This window comes from Hylaeus anthracinus, unplaced genomic scaffold (assembly GCF_026225885.1).
Source record: "Hylaeus anthracinus isolate JK02 unplaced genomic scaffold, UHH_iyHylAnth1.0_haploid 12001, whole genome shotgun sequence".
Classification (NCBI taxonomy): domain Eukaryota; kingdom Metazoa; phylum Arthropoda; class Insecta; order Hymenoptera; family Colletidae; genus Hylaeus; species Hylaeus anthracinus.
In genome coordinates this window covers 8,691,350-8,707,795 of record NW_026534348.1, presented here as the reverse complement: position 1 = coordinate 8,707,795, position 16,446 = coordinate 8,691,350, and the positions used below count along the sequence as shown (strand labels likewise).

The following is a 16,446-nucleotide window of genomic DNA, read 5'->3' as shown; positions in this document are numbered from 1 at the left end:
GTTTAACCAACAAAACACACAAGGTACCTCTTGGCGATTAACGTCACTTATAACATCTTCATACACCGAACGGTGCGCTGAGCGACAAACTTCATAATAATGACGTTTAATGACGTTATAGAAAATCGGATTATTACGGAGGGAATGGATCGATAGTGGATCGAAACGCCATCGGTATTAGTACCAACCAAAGGGACGCTCCATGCTGTTGCATCCACGTTTCGATTACTCGGCATGCATACGGAATACGTGTGCCAGCTGCGGCGTGTGCATCGATCCCACAATATATGGATCACCCTATTATACCGTGCCGTTACAGCCGCCTTTAACGTGCAAACACGAGACGAGGAGCTCGTGACATTGCACTGTCTATGATAATACGACACGTGAACTCTATAATCTGGTCTACCAATGACTGTGTATCCTTTGCATACGTGCAATCCGGCTCCCCTCGTGGATCGAACCGTGTCAGTGATCCAGGATTTTTACAGGCTCGGGATGCTTGAATTGAATTGCTAATCTATTCGAGTAATTTGTTGAAATTCATTTGTTTGGGTATATGGTGAGGCTATTTATTTATTGCAAAATTTGAATAGAAATGAGAGGAACTATTTTTAAGACGACAAAACACAAGAAATAATGTACACTGAATCTAAATATGGGCACGAAAGGGTTCAACGATCAATTGTTCCTCTTTCCTTCTTCAGTTGAACCAAAAGTAGCCGAAGGTTAGAGTGTTCTCGCCTCCAACCATAAAGACCGAACGCCTCGGTGATCCTTTACCTTCGATCTCAGGCGTGCGAGGCAAAACGACTGTAACACGGTACGTGGAAAGCGACTACCTGAACCGAGAGAAATCGTTTCAAAGGAATATGCATTCCTGCGGTTCGTATTAATATCCATGCGATGCGCAGACCACACACGCGCACCGAAACAATTCCTGACGCGAGCGCGCACCCCCGTGTAATGACACACTAACCGCGAACATAGTAGTTCTAATGCGCCGTGACAACCTCTGGTACGCTGTAATTTTAATAATAATAGGGATTTTGGGCCACGGGGATTAATAGCGAGCCACGACCATCCGTTTCCTCGCGTCTCTTTATCTCGAGCATCCGAGACGCTGCGGGAACACCCGACCACCCTTTGGTTTATTCAAGACCCAGGGTGTATCCTTTGGTTAATTCATCCCTTTTGAGGGTGGCGTTCAAGGGAAGATTCTCGCGGTGATCGTGGGAACTGATTTTTCCTACACCGAAGAAATTTATCGGAAGAGATAGGATTTAACTTTCTATCGTTTTAAATAAAGGAGCCATGATAAGGAGACACAAAAGGTGTAGTCAAACTGCTCCAAAATGAGTTTTTAGGGAATTAAAGGAAACGAATTCAAATCTAGACTTTCTCTTTGTTACTATGTTTCCATATACTTTAAAGACTGAGTATAATTACTTTCAGTTATATACTTACTCTCTGTTTCTCAACTTATTATTCCTTTCAATTAAACTGTATAGCACCTACTATTCAAAATAGTATTTGAAATATTTGTTCTCCAAATTCTACCCAACTTTAAGTGTACCACTACAACTATTGTAATAACTAAACCAAGAAGTTCTCATTACAATAAAAGCACTTAAGTCTTCACCTATTAACTACCGACATTCTTACAGGCAAATTTCAAAATGTGTTCGCTCCTGGTAAAGAAACAAATCACAGAATCTATAGTTTCTATTAGACAGAATATTGACTGATATATATGTAAATAGAATGAAAGCGAACTGTCAGGCGTACCAAATATATTTCTGGCGCCGAGTGGTGTAAGTAAAATTCCAAAATCCCCAAATGGGGATCGTGGCAGCTAATGGGTTGATATTATACCGACACCAAGGCTCAACTACAAATTTTTTAATTACTCTAACATGTACTAATGATCGACGTCGTTTACCAGACCTATAGTTTCGAGCCACGAAAAAGCTTCAAAGCTCCTAATGTCCTAATTTTTCTGCTCCAAAGAGTCGGTGATTTAACAAACGAGACGCGATCGGTCGCACGTCATGCATCAAACTTTCCAATAGCCGCGTGTGACGGCCGGCACACCTTCAAATTAATTTCCATGGGTTTCCATGGGACGAGGTGATACCCGACGCCGGCGAATGCGATCGTTTCCCGACGCCAGCCGAGCTGGGAATTAATTGGACGCGGCTTCAACTTTACGACTGTCACTATTATACGGCCTTACGGCGGCTTAAAGAGCCGTGAGCCGTGCGCTGCTCGTACAAGATAGTTAACGATTAATACGATCGCTCGCATTTACCGGCGCGTGTTTCACACGCCGACTGGCTAGACGACGCTAATTACGCTATCAAGTAACGCGAGGGAGTCGCGCACCGGCCACGATAATTGCGCCTAACTCGTCGCTTCAATTGGGTCGAATTGTTTTCACACTGTTCTCCCGGTTTTCCGTTTCCTTTTTTTTTTTTTTTTAAATACAGCTGCGCGTTTTTTGTTGTCGCGAATATTGCGCTGAGCTCTCCGCTGGTGTCGCGCCGATGGTTCAGCTATGGGATAAGTACCGTCATAAATTTTCTTAACACTTACGACGCGATACTCACGCTTATCGAATATGTGAAAAGCAGATGCGGGCAATATAAATTCTTTTTTAAGGTTAATTTTCAGAAGCTTATTTTATCGCGTGTTTTATTTTATCTGCGAAAATGTGCTCAATGACGACGTTCTCCAATTTCGTATTACGCGAATCGTGTGGCCTAGAATCAATTAAATTTCATGCGCGTTTATGGTGTAATGTAACATTTTTCAAGGATGCGTTAAAATAAGTATTCTTGACAGGAACTTTTCACAATCAGGTTATGCAAGAATGTTATTGATGCATGTTGCACTCCATGCTTGCACTCGCAGCGTTGGTTACATCAAAGAACAATACAAACTGTCCAACAAAATTTACAGTGTATCTGGCTATCTACTTTAATTTGAATTTATTCATAAAATATGAATAAATATGTGTGCAATATCTCATTAAATAGTTAAATGAGAATACAATTTTTGGCGAAAAATTCTTCGAAACACATTAAATCCTAGTTAAAGAATCCAATGTATCGAAATTTCATGAAAAGTCTTCACTCTAAAAAGTGTGCAATTTAGAATGAAATGATCTCACCTTTCTTTTTAATGATTCAACTACGGTAACCCTGAACAGTGAGCAAACGAATCGTCCTCTGCAAAAGATGCATCCCTCACTCGGGAGGAACGAAAGGAACATTAAAATTCACTCAATCTGAACCTGCGCACACGATCACGTGTAATCTCTTCATTACTCAGCGCGCGTTATGACAGACCATTCGATATAATAATATAATATTACGCAGATATGTTCCAATTAATGAGTAGATGCGGATGCGGCGCACCGACTAATATGGAGCCGGACTGCAAGCGGCCGCCGCGGTTTGCGCAATACAGGATGCACTAATATGGTTCCAGGGGCTCCGATAGAAAGCGAGATACATACGTTATGAGCCCGTCTCGTCCTCTTTGCATACGCGCCTCGTGTGCGGCTGCGGCAAAAATCTCCGTCGATTCCTCGAGAAACCTCTTTCCGAGTTTCGTCGATCCACCACCGTCGAGTCAGGCTACCGTTTCTTACTCTTGTTTCCATCAATTTTATCGCGACTTTCTCCCGAAGCGTGCTGCAAACAAATATTTGCATAATTGACCGTTTATTAATATGGCAACGATCATCGTTAATATTAATGAACACTCGTTACGTTACGGAGAATTTGGAACAAGATCGGCTGGGAGAAAATGTAGCCATTTGGTGGCTTGAACTGCAATTAAGGATGGGACGAGCTCAGTAGAGATCAATGTAGTTATTTAGTGAGTTGAACTATAATTATGGATGGAACGTTGCTGACAACGAGATGAAGCGAAATCATCTAGAAGCATAAATTAGAATTAAAGACAGAGCACAAGTGAGCCGTTCAATACGCAAATCAATTAACTCCATAAAACAAATACATAGTTCAGAAATGCGATAAAAAATTGTACATTTTTTTTTTAAATTCCCTTTATAATATAAATTCAAATAAATATTGAAAAAAGTTCTTTTCTTTTCGTTGTTATAAATATAATACAAAATGTTATGACCATACCGAGTGCTTTGACACTTAAATTTAAGATTTTTCAACAAGTGGAGTCAATCGATTTGTGCAGTTCGTTTAGCAACGAGAATAGGCAGTTATCTATGCAGTGAAAAGTTTAAATAAACTACTAAACAACTAAAAGAAGAAACTACCATACCTGTTATTTCTAGAAAGTCTTCATGTTATTCCAATGCTAGTATCATCGATGGGGTGGCAGAACATGCGTAAGCGTGTAAGTTTTCGTGTCAGAAGGCTTCTGTATGGGAGCTGTTTACTTAACGTTACCCTTTCGAGCGTTCATTGTCGAACTCCTCGATGAACGCGAAAAACTGGCTCCACTGTGGATTACAGCTCGAGTGCTTTCTTAAAAAGAACCTGACCTTTCCCGCAGTTATGCCGTTGTAAGGATGAAATCGGTCCGACATTTCGTGAAGTGTTATTTTTTCCGAAGGAGATCGAACGATAAATATTGAACTTACAGTCGTGACTTCGGGCCGGCGTGTCACGATTTAAAATTCAATCTACAAAAAATATCGAAAACCGAGCAATCGCAGCGAATATTTTCAAGATCGTGTGCAATGCGGCTTTCGTTGTTTGCCAATTCTCTTCTAATACGATATGTTATAAACTCGGCACAGAAACAGAAGCGAAGTACAACCTCTGTGCGTAGTTTATCCTAACTCTGTTTTTAAGAATTTTTTAAATTTGAAAACACAAATCAACGTTTCCTTGAAATATGAAGGGATGAAACTCACGACGAATGGTAGTATATTAAGACAATTAACTATGTTATTATTGGAGCCAACTGAAAATTAAAGTTGACCTAGTTTCGCTAACTTCGCGACGATGAACTGCTACAGAACGATCTATTACACCCGTGAACACACTATACGCGTGTGGTTCGTTTCTTTCTTGACTCCAAAAGGCCCCTTGGAGTCAGTTCAAAGTCCACAGTCTGGGAACCAACAGAAATATCATTGTCCACAGCAAAGTCGCCTCCGGTGAAAGAAAAAGTCGCATCTCGGGCACCCAGCAACATTGCGCGACGAAAACCAAATTTAACCCTACGGCGGCGTCTGTCGTCGCATGACGAGCTTCAAAGAGGCTAATCCTCCTTGGAGAGTGAAAAAAACGTCCCTAAAATAGGAATTTGCATGCCATAGATCTACGTATGCGTGCTGCGACGTCGCACAAGGGGACCAGATATTATAATGGAATTTTGTAGCTGAGAGCAGTGTTTCTCAAAACTTCTCTGGCTCTCGATAAACAAATGAATTTATTTGACATTTCGAACCTCTTGGTGTCCTCTTCAACAATTCTGTAATTCAAATAATTAGGATTATAAAGGAAATTTGTGTTTGGAATTCTTCTCAAATATTTGTAGCACCTCTTCAGTTAAATGATTAATATTAGTTTGTATGTGTTACTACAGACCTCGATGACGATGAAATATAACAATTTCAGATTTCATAACTTACACTGTTTGCAATGTCAGCAAAATATTTAAAAAGCTTTCAACCAACAGAATCCAATACCTACAAACATTTAAACTGCGTTACCATTGCAATAAGTCACGTAAAATATTAATGATTCGACTATTGACTATTTTTCCATTCCATATCGGCTATGGGCAGCTTGGATGTCAGACAACGCGTGTATTTATTAAAATAATTAGCTGAGGACAAAAAGGGTTAACGTCGGACTCTTACGCTTCGCGTGATATCCTCGATGGTCGGATTCGCGGTGCGGCGAGGGGTTGAGGGGGCCTGACAATATGTGGCAGAAGACACACGGGGACATCGAGCCGACGACAGAACTGTCGTCCGACGAAGTGAACCGAGTCAACGGCCCGAAAGAGCGGAAGGGGCGGAAACGGCGGGCCGCGCATAAATAAGCGCCTGGAAACCACAATGCATTCGCGGAGACGTCGCGTGTGGGCAGAACCGTGCTACGGTACGAGCCTCTCGACCTCAAAATCAATGTGAAACAATTTGACTGACGACCTCTCCTGTGACACGTCGTAAATCATACCTGCATCGAAGGAGACGATGCTCTTCCCGTATTATTCCCCGTGGCCCGTGTCGTACTAGAAAGTAGAGAATAGCACGAGCGCCCAGAGGGAAGGAGAGAGAGCCTTTTGTTCTTTTTATAAGTATGTCGACACGTTCGACATTCGTCGATGACACGACGTAGGAAAATATGCGAATTTTTGTGGGAGGTCCAGGAAGGGAATCGAGCCCTTGGAATCTTAAGGTAGGTTGTCGTTATGATGGAAGTGGGATTCATTTTATTCGATTAAACGTTAACAACGATCACAGTACGGAACAAGTATTCATTCGAGATATTAATCGTGAGAAATTTGTCAATATTGTAATATCTATCGATTGGATCAATTAAATATTAATTTCTGACAATAGTTAACTCAATTATTAACGACATTTGTTGTTTTTCAACATCATGCTCGTTTCTGGCATCACTGGTTCAAAGGTGTCCTGTCATAAAGTCAGAGAACTGAAATCCTCGTTTCCAATGTGTAAAGTAGGTGCACGAAGGATTTCACCCTCGTCTCGCGCAATTATAATCGCCGCGACCGATCGGTGATCGGCGCGTTTGGCCATGCCTCGAGGTTCGCCGCGACCGTTTCACGACTCGTTGTCCACCGCTCGTTAAGCCGGTTTCGCGATTTACGATTCCGCCGTGCGAAACGCGAATAATCAAGAAAACGAAGCGGCAAGGGGGTGGCGGGGAGGAAAAAAGGCCCGCGGCGGGACACAGAGAGAGCTAAAGGAACGGAATCGCTCGTAATGACTGTGAAGTATCCCCGAGGTGGATCTGCTTGCGAGCATTATGCTTTCATAAAAGATCACGACCAGTCCAGGCGCGTAGATGGAAGGAGCCACATTGAGTTTAACTCGCGCGCACATAAAGCGAGAAACGCGTCGTTGCGTGCATCGCGAGCATCGCAATCAGCGTCGCGTTAGGGGATCTACTCCAGAACGCTAAAAATAGAGTTTCTTTGAGAATTTTTTTACTGAGACGCTATTGATAATAGCTCTTTCAAGTTTTACATGCTTATTTGTAGATATTTATAAAAGAACCTATATTATTTGGCATAAGACAAATTATTGCTGAAATATGTATTTCAAAGGTATTAATACTTTTAGTCTAGGTCACTAAAGCAAGACTCTTATTTTTTTTTTTTTTTTACTCGAAAGCTGTTTATAGCTCTTTACAATTTTGCATACATATTTTAAGAATTAACATATTTTTTTCACGAAGAATATATTGATTTATTAAAACAGTATGTTAACCGTAGTGCTTCGATGAAAGAAAAACTCGCGTGGTCTCTAATAAGTATGTTTCGACTACAAAAAATTTTGGTCTAAGGATGTCAAAGAAATCATCAGATTCGTCGTGGAGGTCTATTAAGTTGCCACCCAGGAGGACCACAAGACACTTATTAGTATTCATGTGGCTGGGACAAATCTGTTTTGTATGCCGAGTGAGCATGATCTTTCAATGTGTTTGTCACGATTACTATGCTACTTCCATGTGCTTTGCTATCGAAGTTTCCTGTACGATTCGTAGTTGCCGATATTTAAATATATTCCTTGACAAGTGACCTTCAAAGATCGGTATATAAATTTGTTGTTCCAGCAGAAAAATTGCCACTTCTTGTTTCAGGCTCTGCTAGTCATTCCAAAGCGCTACCCTTAGAGAATTAATCGCTTTGGAATTACAGACAAGTTTTTCTTCCCTTCTCTATCGCGAGAATAATATGATTAATAAATCCTCTCTAAACATCGTTAATTCTACCCATGCTCATCGAAAAACTCGAATTTCTGGTACGGGATGAATCTTTATCCTCGCGATAAAGCGTGGTCTATTGAATTCTGTTCACTCATTACTAGCGCTCTTCGAACCGTTTTCCATCGTTACGAGGTATTTTGCGCAAATTAAACGCCGACACGTTAAACGCATTACCATAAGCGTGTTTCGCGTTTTTAGAACACGATCGAACGGGCCCCGAGCGTCAACCTTTCCAGCAATAACTGAAACAATAATTAACTCTGTCGCATCTCGTTACACGTGCTGGAACGCGGTGGACAGCGAAAGTTTAAGTCTTGAAAGCTTATCTGACACCTCGAATCTCCGCGAACAGTGGACTTACGAAACGAGCGAGTGTCATCGTTAGAATTCGCGTGGTTCTCTTTGGAACGGTCGACGTCGGACTGGTTCGAAGTTTCATGCTCGAATGATCTTGTAAGAACTTTTATGACGATCCACGTACCTACCACGCTTCTTTAGTTCGCATCGGGTTCGTTCCCAACGGACACACGAGCAAACAAATATTTACTGCGACTTAACGCGCGCGCTAGATCGCGTCCGCTGCTAATTGAACGATTTGTCTCCACGGCTGAACGCCCTTTTAGCGTTCGTTTAGTTACGTTTACTGGGAATCGAGCGATACTATCTGGACAACCTTTTCCAAGTTCCATGTTAACTTTAACCGATATTTTATTGCGTTTCTTTGTATGCAAAAAAACTTAAAAATGATCCAAATGTATGAATAATTGATAATTATATTAATCAACGATGATATTTACAAACTTATTTGTAACGTGAAAGTATTATACATACTAGATTATAAAATAATATTTGGAAGGAGAAATTTGGTATAATTTTTGCGTATAAAATATTTTCCATTGAAAAAACAATTAATAATTTCAAAGAACGTAATAAGGAAACATTCAACTTTTTGATGTCTTCAATGCGAGATGAACGTGACCCCTAATAGCTGTCACGTGGCGGGAAGATCTAATCGCGCTTATAACCGTTAACTGCGATGGATCGTAAATCTGATACACCGACATTAGTCGATGGAACTCACCGTATATCCATTAAATTATAATATCGTCCATAAAATTGATTTCCTGGTGAGTACGTGGCTGCGCAATATCGAGAATTTAATAATTCATCACAGCCTGATTCGCCTGAGCTCGATCGCGCTATAGTGGAATTTACTGTAGACAGAAAAAAACATCTAAAATAAAACGAAAATTTTGCCCCGAAAAATGTTTACATTACAATCGTCCCGTGATCTGAAGAAACCAATTTACTTTATTTACGGACAATACAAAGATTTACTCTGGCTGATATAGAATTTATCAATTCAAGAAGCAAAGAAAGTCCAAATAAGTAAAAATACTTATTAGATTCAGTATATGTGTATCGTTCCTGTCTTTCTATCTTTTTTCATTTCAAATTATTCTTCATTCGTTCTCTTGTTACAGGGGACCATTTTGTCTTTGAAAGTACCACGATTCGCCACATTGCTCGCAACGTCCTCGAAAATGTGGATACGCGATCCGAACAAGGCTATAAAGAAACGAGGGGCATTTTCTCGTCGCTTTATCGGTGGAAGAAGAATGTCCCATTCATACTTTTACACGCCATTTATGGACGCCTCATGCGCGGTATCAGTCTTATCAGCACTTCTGTGCCGCCTACAATTTAATGCGTCTGTATGCGCATGTAGAGCTATCGGGAAAGGTAAGACGGGGCTGGAAGAAACGCTACCTGCGCAGCAAACAACCGTGAAAGCCCTTGTCGACGTGTATTCAATGCCGATCTCCACGATTCGACTATCATTCCAGTTTATTGTTTTTTTATCTACCGTCAGTGTTCACGATAATATTATGAAATTGTTGGGTATTACCTTCGAGATCAAACCGAGAACAGACCATCGAACGATGATACTGGAACACCGGTCATTATTTTACACTAGTCAAAATAATCGGACAATCGCGATTTCGGAATTATTTACAGTACTGGACAAAATGATAGCACACGTGTAATACAATTTAATTTCTCGACAAAAACGCAGAACTTTTTAAGTGAAACGTTCTATCGCTCGTCTGAGTAAATTTGATCAAGCGAAAAGAGAGTAAAGTCATTTTTAAATATAACTTTCAAACTTTAATTTTATTTTCTCATAGAAATTCAAATTCAAATTTTGGTAGCAAAGGAATGAGCAATTTCGTTCACTGTCGTTCGGTCATATCTGGAATTGCCATAGACACAAATTAACATTTAATGTACGAGTGTATATGGATGCTTATGATCATCGCGATCGATTGCCTCGGGCGTGGTCGAACGAGAAGTGAAAGTATGGTCGTGACAATAAAGATTGTACGTTATTATGCCTACCATCTTTTACGAAACCATTGTTGACTGTCGAAAGACATGTCGAAAAATATATCCTTGGTTGTAAATTTTGTTCACTTTATATAGGTTGTTGGCGTTTGCCATTTTGCATTCACACTGAGGTATTTATGTTCAGTTAATCATTCGGCGTTTGGAGCTAAGGGACATAAATGTCCATGAGAATATTGTTCATTAATTTATGGAAAGCAACAATCGACTTTCCTATTAAAATTTTATATGCTGATCTAAAATATAATTGAATTGTTCAAACATTGAAAGACGAAAGGTTTTACGGTTCAACCGTTTGCATCACGACTGAACTAGATGAATGATGATTTTAATTTAATATCCACGGGACTATCTCATTCTGTAGGATGACATTATCGATAGAGCCAATAAATAAAACTTTCTCGATACATTTTACACCACTGTCGCAGATCGTATCTTAATTTCCACGGGCGGGGACCGTAGCTTCGTGAAAATTTGTCAAGTGCGCGCTCTCTCTTCCTGAAGACAGGCGGAGTTGCTAATTACATGCAAGATACGAAACATTTCACTGGTACCGGTCCATTAATATCGACATCGACAGTCGCGAACACGGTGGTCCCACGAGGGAGGATTTCTCGAGTAGCCATTAATCACCGTATCAGGAACAGGACAACTTCGGAGAGACTTAGAAAGCGCCCAAGTTTCTTTCGCTAACGCTACACCTACAATCGTGGAATCACAGTTCCAACAATTCTTCCACTTACATTTGATCGTGTCACGACCATGCCACTCGAAACTTCGTGATTAAATCAAAGTATTGCATTGCATTATTATTAATCCATTCAGCCTCCATTCATTTTACACGGAGCGAATGAACTGCATCGTGTTCATGCATTCGGTCCAAAACAGAATCTACGAGTCGAATTACTACGGAGTCGCACTCGTAGCTTAGGCTGAATGGAACAAAAAAAAGCATCCATAATAGTCAAAAGAAGAAAAAATCCATGAATGGAGAAGGCCCTCAATAAAAACTTACTCCATTATCACCCCCACTATTACTAGACATTAGTGGTCTGTAATATCATAATTTAAACTACAAAAATAGGTTTACTACTGTAATACCTACTACCGTAGTAATAATCGAAAATAACGGAATTTTGAGTATTATAACACAATACTTGTGAAAATACCAAGTGTTTGGTAAATTCAAACAATTGCTTATACTAAACAAAGCTGTAAGTTTTATTTTTGTAATTGAATTATTGAGCCGATCCTGACGGCACTGCAATGCCAGGCCGACTCGCGACAGAGGTGGAGCAAGCTCCAACTGCTCCGTCAATTTCCAAAAATCAGATTAATATTCTGACTCCCCAATGGGGAGTGTATCAGATATTAAGCTGATAAGAACAGATACTACACTTTGATCTTAGCCATAAGGCCGAGAAGCGATACCTACTCAGGATGTAGCAGCCCTCTTATACTTTTGAAGGTACAAAAACACATGCGAGAAAGAGCTGAACGAGTTCTTCACCTAGCGTTGGATACGAGAACTACATTAGGTGCTAGACTTGCCTATAGAGGTCGCTACGTAGGTATCTATCTTTTTATGTTCCAATATTTTCAATAAAAACTTACAGTAAATATTAAAGTATTTAAAATATTTTTGCAAGTTAAATTTATTCTCGCAGGGCGATTTTTCAAAAAAAGTATTGGCCATGTTCAAGATATCTTTTTTTGAAATACATACATATATATATATTAATTCTGATAGCTTACGTACATTTCGTTTAAAAATAGATTTTAAATATACATTATATACTAATGTAATTCTACTTCACGGTGTCTATCAAAATTTATTCTTCATTGATTTTCTGCATCTTCACGCCATCTATGAAGATATTCTTCAATTATAAAGTTTGAAGTTTATTAATCGTTAAGGTGTCAGAGTATTAGTAATAATACAGCAATACAAAAGTGAAAATTACTCTGAAATTACTGACTGTAATTCGTCATTTCATTTTAATTTATATTTGACTTTCACTAAAAGCTCGCTTACGCTCGATTCATGTAGGTTTCCTTATTTGATTTTCGAATAATTCACCAGATGTCAGATCGACATCCATTTTCCATTTTACATCTTTATTCAAGTGCCTAAGGTATACATTCCTTGTTTACACTACTGAGTGATTCGCCATCTTTTGCTTATCGCCTATTATTCGCCTTTCTCTCACCCTTCCATAACTGCCCGCTTATTTCGAATCTAAGTTTTCTCACATTTTTACATTTCCGCGCGTACATTCGCTCTTTATTTCACGTTTTTATTTTCTTTTCACTCATCCTTCCATTCCTAAACATGAATCGTCTTTTAATACTTTTTTCTTCTCACTCATCCTTCCATTCCTGAATATGAACAGTCTTTATTTTTAAATTTTCTTTTTTTTATCAGATCGACATTTCCTCATATTTGAACGTGTGCGGTCATTACGAATGCTGCAATAAAACGGTTGCCGGTCCTCTACGTTTTATAGGTATCAATTAACCGTTACAATAATGTTGGACACGTAAGTAATGTTATTCTTTATTCCACAGTGCATATACTTATTTGTTGTGTTACATACTTTTTGAAACATTAATCGAGACCAACGTAAACTTTAATATTACTTTGATTCGGTTTTACGTAAAGTCTTTCGAAGTTTCGATGTCTCAGACAAGATGATTTCGTCTTTTTGACGTCGATTGCATACTTTTGATTAACGTTTTGCTTAAATTTTATACGATGTGAAATCAAGGAAAGAATTAGTGCATTGTTTCGATAGTAATCGTTTGAATATTTATTTTCTATTGGAAAACTAATACGAACATTTTTCGTCACATGATGAATAATCTCATTCGGGTTTCGTATAATTACACGTAATAAAACTATTGTCATGTTAATAAAATATATTAATTCTAAGTATAAATTGTACTAACATTCTTACCCTTGCATTAATCATAAAAGCTTTTTACAAATATTGCAGAATACTAAAATATTTGTGTTTAGTATAGAAGTTTATTAAAAGCTCATATGTTTTTGGTTGTGTAAAGCAACCAACTACAAATTCTATTACATAAATTTATCGGCAAATGTATAAAGATCTCTGAAATCTGGACGGATGTTTCTTTAGACCAATATCAGTCTTCTGTTATAATATGAAGTCGCATATTCTCAAGACATTAAATTAATTGTACATTAATGACACTTAAGTATGGTACTCATGTGATTGCAACGTCAATGTGGTATTAAATACTTCAAAATAAATAATAATAACCAAATTGAACGTAGCAAACAATGATAGTCAATGATTGATTTAAATTATGTTCTTCATCTGATTATAGAAATGTACAAAATAAAGTAGATATATCCATCTCTAAATATACTGTATCTTACTTTGGTGTCGATCAATGCACTGTATGCCTTATCAGTTGACTTCTCAGAGTGTTTATGGCCATAGAAGCTCTATGTTTGGAGATTGTAATTCTTCAAAGACTTTGTACATCGACAACACAACAAACCAACAATATATCTGTAAAAACATATAAGTTTATATAGCATGATCTGATATACAAAATTCATAATTAGTATGAAAATGTAATAAACAGATTACTATATACTCACATTGTATGCCATCCAAAGCCAAATACACATTGCAGCAAATGTTGCATCAAGCTGGAAAGGAAATATCACAGAATCAATTCATGAGCGTTATTCAAATACTAGTCACTGAATAAATGAGAACTTACATAGATATAGTAACCTCCTACAAGCCAAAGCCCAAATACTAATTGGAATAAACATGCCACAAACCATAATATAAGCCAAGGGAGTAACCATCCTCGTATTCCTTCTTTTATTCCATATACCATTAATAATGCTGATATGATCAGCAGAGTAAAGTATAATATAAAGAACGCTCCAACAACTTGCATAGCTGAAAATGTTTAATGTAAGAATCCAATAGTATATATTATTTTCAAGTATGTATTGTAACTTACACATTCTGACATCAGCCTCAAATAGAGGATTATACAGTTGTGTTGAATCTCCTCCATTTAATTGGTAAGAGATTAGTGTAACATGTATTATACTAATCGCCTGGAATAACATACAGATGTATTAAATAATAGTGAAAATAGATGAAGAATAAATAGAGACAAAAAACAAATTACATTGATTCAAAGATACATACAATTGTGTAGAAGGCAATCGCTTTGGATCCTGTCTTAACATCGTTCGCCCAGATAAATGGTGACCAACAGGACTTTAAAATAGCCATTTTTCTCTGCTAAAACAAAAATTTACGTACAACGATTTTTGTCGTGTTCATCAGCCACTGAAGAATGTGAAGGATGCACCTGACAAAACTGCACCCACTTGTTGTTATTAGTGGATTAAACACTTGGGCGTCAACACACACAGATATACCAACTATGAATACCCGAAACGAAAAACCCCAAGAACACGATGAAGGAAGAACCATGCTATCTTAATTTGTGTCCCAGAATAATTTTTTACTCTAAGTTGCATTATCTTTATCTTTAAATGCTTTACGATATCGAAATAATTAGAATGTGATAATGTTAAACAATATAATTATGAGCAAAGAAAGAACTTGTCCAGAAAGACGCACAAGATGGCGAAGCTCCATCTAGGGACTTATGGAGGATAGAAGTATAATGGCGAATGGAAGTAAAACACTATACTCAGAGTGAAAGAAATTCGACATTGCACCATGTCTCATCCACAGTTACCGTGTATCTGGTAGTTCAATAGTTTAGTATACCATGTGCTATATGATGCTATATCGTAAAATACGATTCTGAATTATCGTTGACGGTCTACTTACAATTCTCAAAAGAAATTAATTTGACAAGTTTATATTTCCTTCCTACGTTATCCTATGGTCCACGGTCACCAAGATTCGAACTTTTCAATCGTTTCGAAAATATTTCACGGCTAACAAGCAGTGCCATGCACGCGCCAGTAAGCGTACTGTTAATGGCGCCGCCTCAACGTTCGAACCCCCTCTACTCTGTAAGCGGGTCATGATGCCGGCTGATTTAATTTACAGATGCGCCCATCCTAACTTCCAGAACTTAGCCTGCTGAAAGTCATTTCTTTTCATTCAAATTTAATATCTGTGTTGATTGACAGAAAATGAAACATACTCGCTATATAAACAATTTAAGTATATCGTAGTGGATTTTTGAAGACTGTAAATGTATTTACAGTGTAGCTGTAGTAATAATACTAAAGTTCAGAAATATTGCATCTTTCGTCACCTAAAGTACTTTGTTTCAACAAATCTTATAGCTATAAAATGAATGAACTGAAGCCTGCACAGGACACCGTGTCTCTCATAAATTGTATGTATAATAAAACTTCTTTATGAAGAAGACAACCTGTCAGATATCACACGCCATGTTTCTCCAAAGTATTAATAACGCTTTGCGTGTTTCGCAGTAATAGTGGATAATAACGGAAGGATACGGTGGTTTAATGAAACGCACCTTGACAGCCTGGAGCTAAAAATATTGCAGTTAACGTGTGCATATTATCGAGAGCCGAGCATTGTCGGTGATTAATCCGTAGAAAATGTAGTTCAATGGTTTCGAATTTCCTGCTTGCGGTTTCCGCGGTGAGCAGCCATTTTGGTACCACAAAAGAAAATAAACCACCTGAAACCAGATAAGATCTGTGACTGATAATGCAGCAATAAAACAAAACCGACCCCCGTCGAGTGTACCGAATGTTAAGTCACGTAAACTCGTACAAACGTAACGATAGGGATATCCTACCTAATTGCACACACGCTGATAATGTCAATAAAGGAACTCATGAAATAATTAAGTTACAAGCGCCGATAACCACGTTGACAGAAGAAGCTTCTACCCGTTCAAATTCCAACGGAATAACTGTAACCTTAGGCAGAAACATAACAAATATTTAGAAAAGTTCATGAACCGTTTTAGACGATCTAATTAGGGACAACAATCTATTTTTTTTTTATCTCAAATGGTATGTACTTGGCGAATTCTTGAATTGAAGATTGACAATGGAATG

General features: G+C 38.4%; 2 protein-coding genes and 1 non-coding gene across 6 annotated transcripts; 1 reads left to right on the top strand and 2 right to left on the bottom strand.

The window, feature by feature from the left end:
* The first annotated feature begins 6,042 nt into the window (after positions 1 to 6,042).
* Positions 6,043 to 13,196, top strand: LOC128891395 (uncharacterized). Of its 2 annotated transcripts, XM_054150848.1 has the most exons (4): positions 6,043 to 6,404; positions 9,446 to 9,704; positions 12,793 to 12,816; positions 13,054 to 13,196. In XM_054150848.1, the coding sequence occupies exons 1-4, from the start codon at positions 6,351 to 6,353 to the stop codon at positions 13,074 to 13,076; spliced, it is 360 nt and encodes a 119-aa protein (XP_054006823.1). In that variant the 5' UTR covers positions 6,043 to 6,350; the 3' UTR covers positions 13,077 to 13,196. The 2 variants fall into 2 exon arrangements, 1 of the variants encoding a protein (XP_054006823.1); XR_008460815.1 differs by lacking the exons at positions 6,043 to 6,404; positions 9,446 to 9,704; positions 13,054 to 13,196 and adding an exon at positions 11,803 to 11,938 and having other exon boundaries at positions 12,793 to 13,012.
* LOC128891483 (U2 spliceosomal RNA) lies at positions 11,604 to 11,796 on the bottom strand. Its single transcript, XR_008460835.1, has one exon. It is a non-coding gene; the product is annotated as a U2 spliceosomal RNA (small nuclear RNA).
* Positions 13,151 to 15,389, bottom strand: LOC128891389 (uncharacterized). 3 transcript variants are annotated; one of them, XM_054150838.1, is made up of 6 exons: positions 15,230 to 15,389; positions 14,573 to 14,668; positions 14,379 to 14,478; positions 14,127 to 14,314; positions 14,002 to 14,052; positions 13,151 to 13,909 (listed from the first exon to the last, which is right to left on the bottom strand). In XM_054150838.1, the coding sequence occupies exons 2-6, from the start codon at positions 14,657 to 14,659 to the stop codon at positions 13,826 to 13,828; spliced, it is 510 nt and encodes a 169-aa protein (XP_054006813.1). In that variant the 5' UTR covers positions 14,660 to 14,668; positions 15,230 to 15,389; the 3' UTR covers positions 13,151 to 13,825. The 3 variants fall into 3 exon arrangements, with proteins under 3 accessions (XP_054006813.1, XP_054006814.1, XP_054006815.1); XM_054150839.1 differs by having other exon boundaries at positions 14,573 to 14,665; positions 15,230 to 15,388; XM_054150840.1 differs by lacking the exon at positions 15,230 to 15,389 and adding an exon at positions 14,739 to 14,778.
* Positions 15,390 to 16,446: the final 1,057 nt, after the last annotated feature.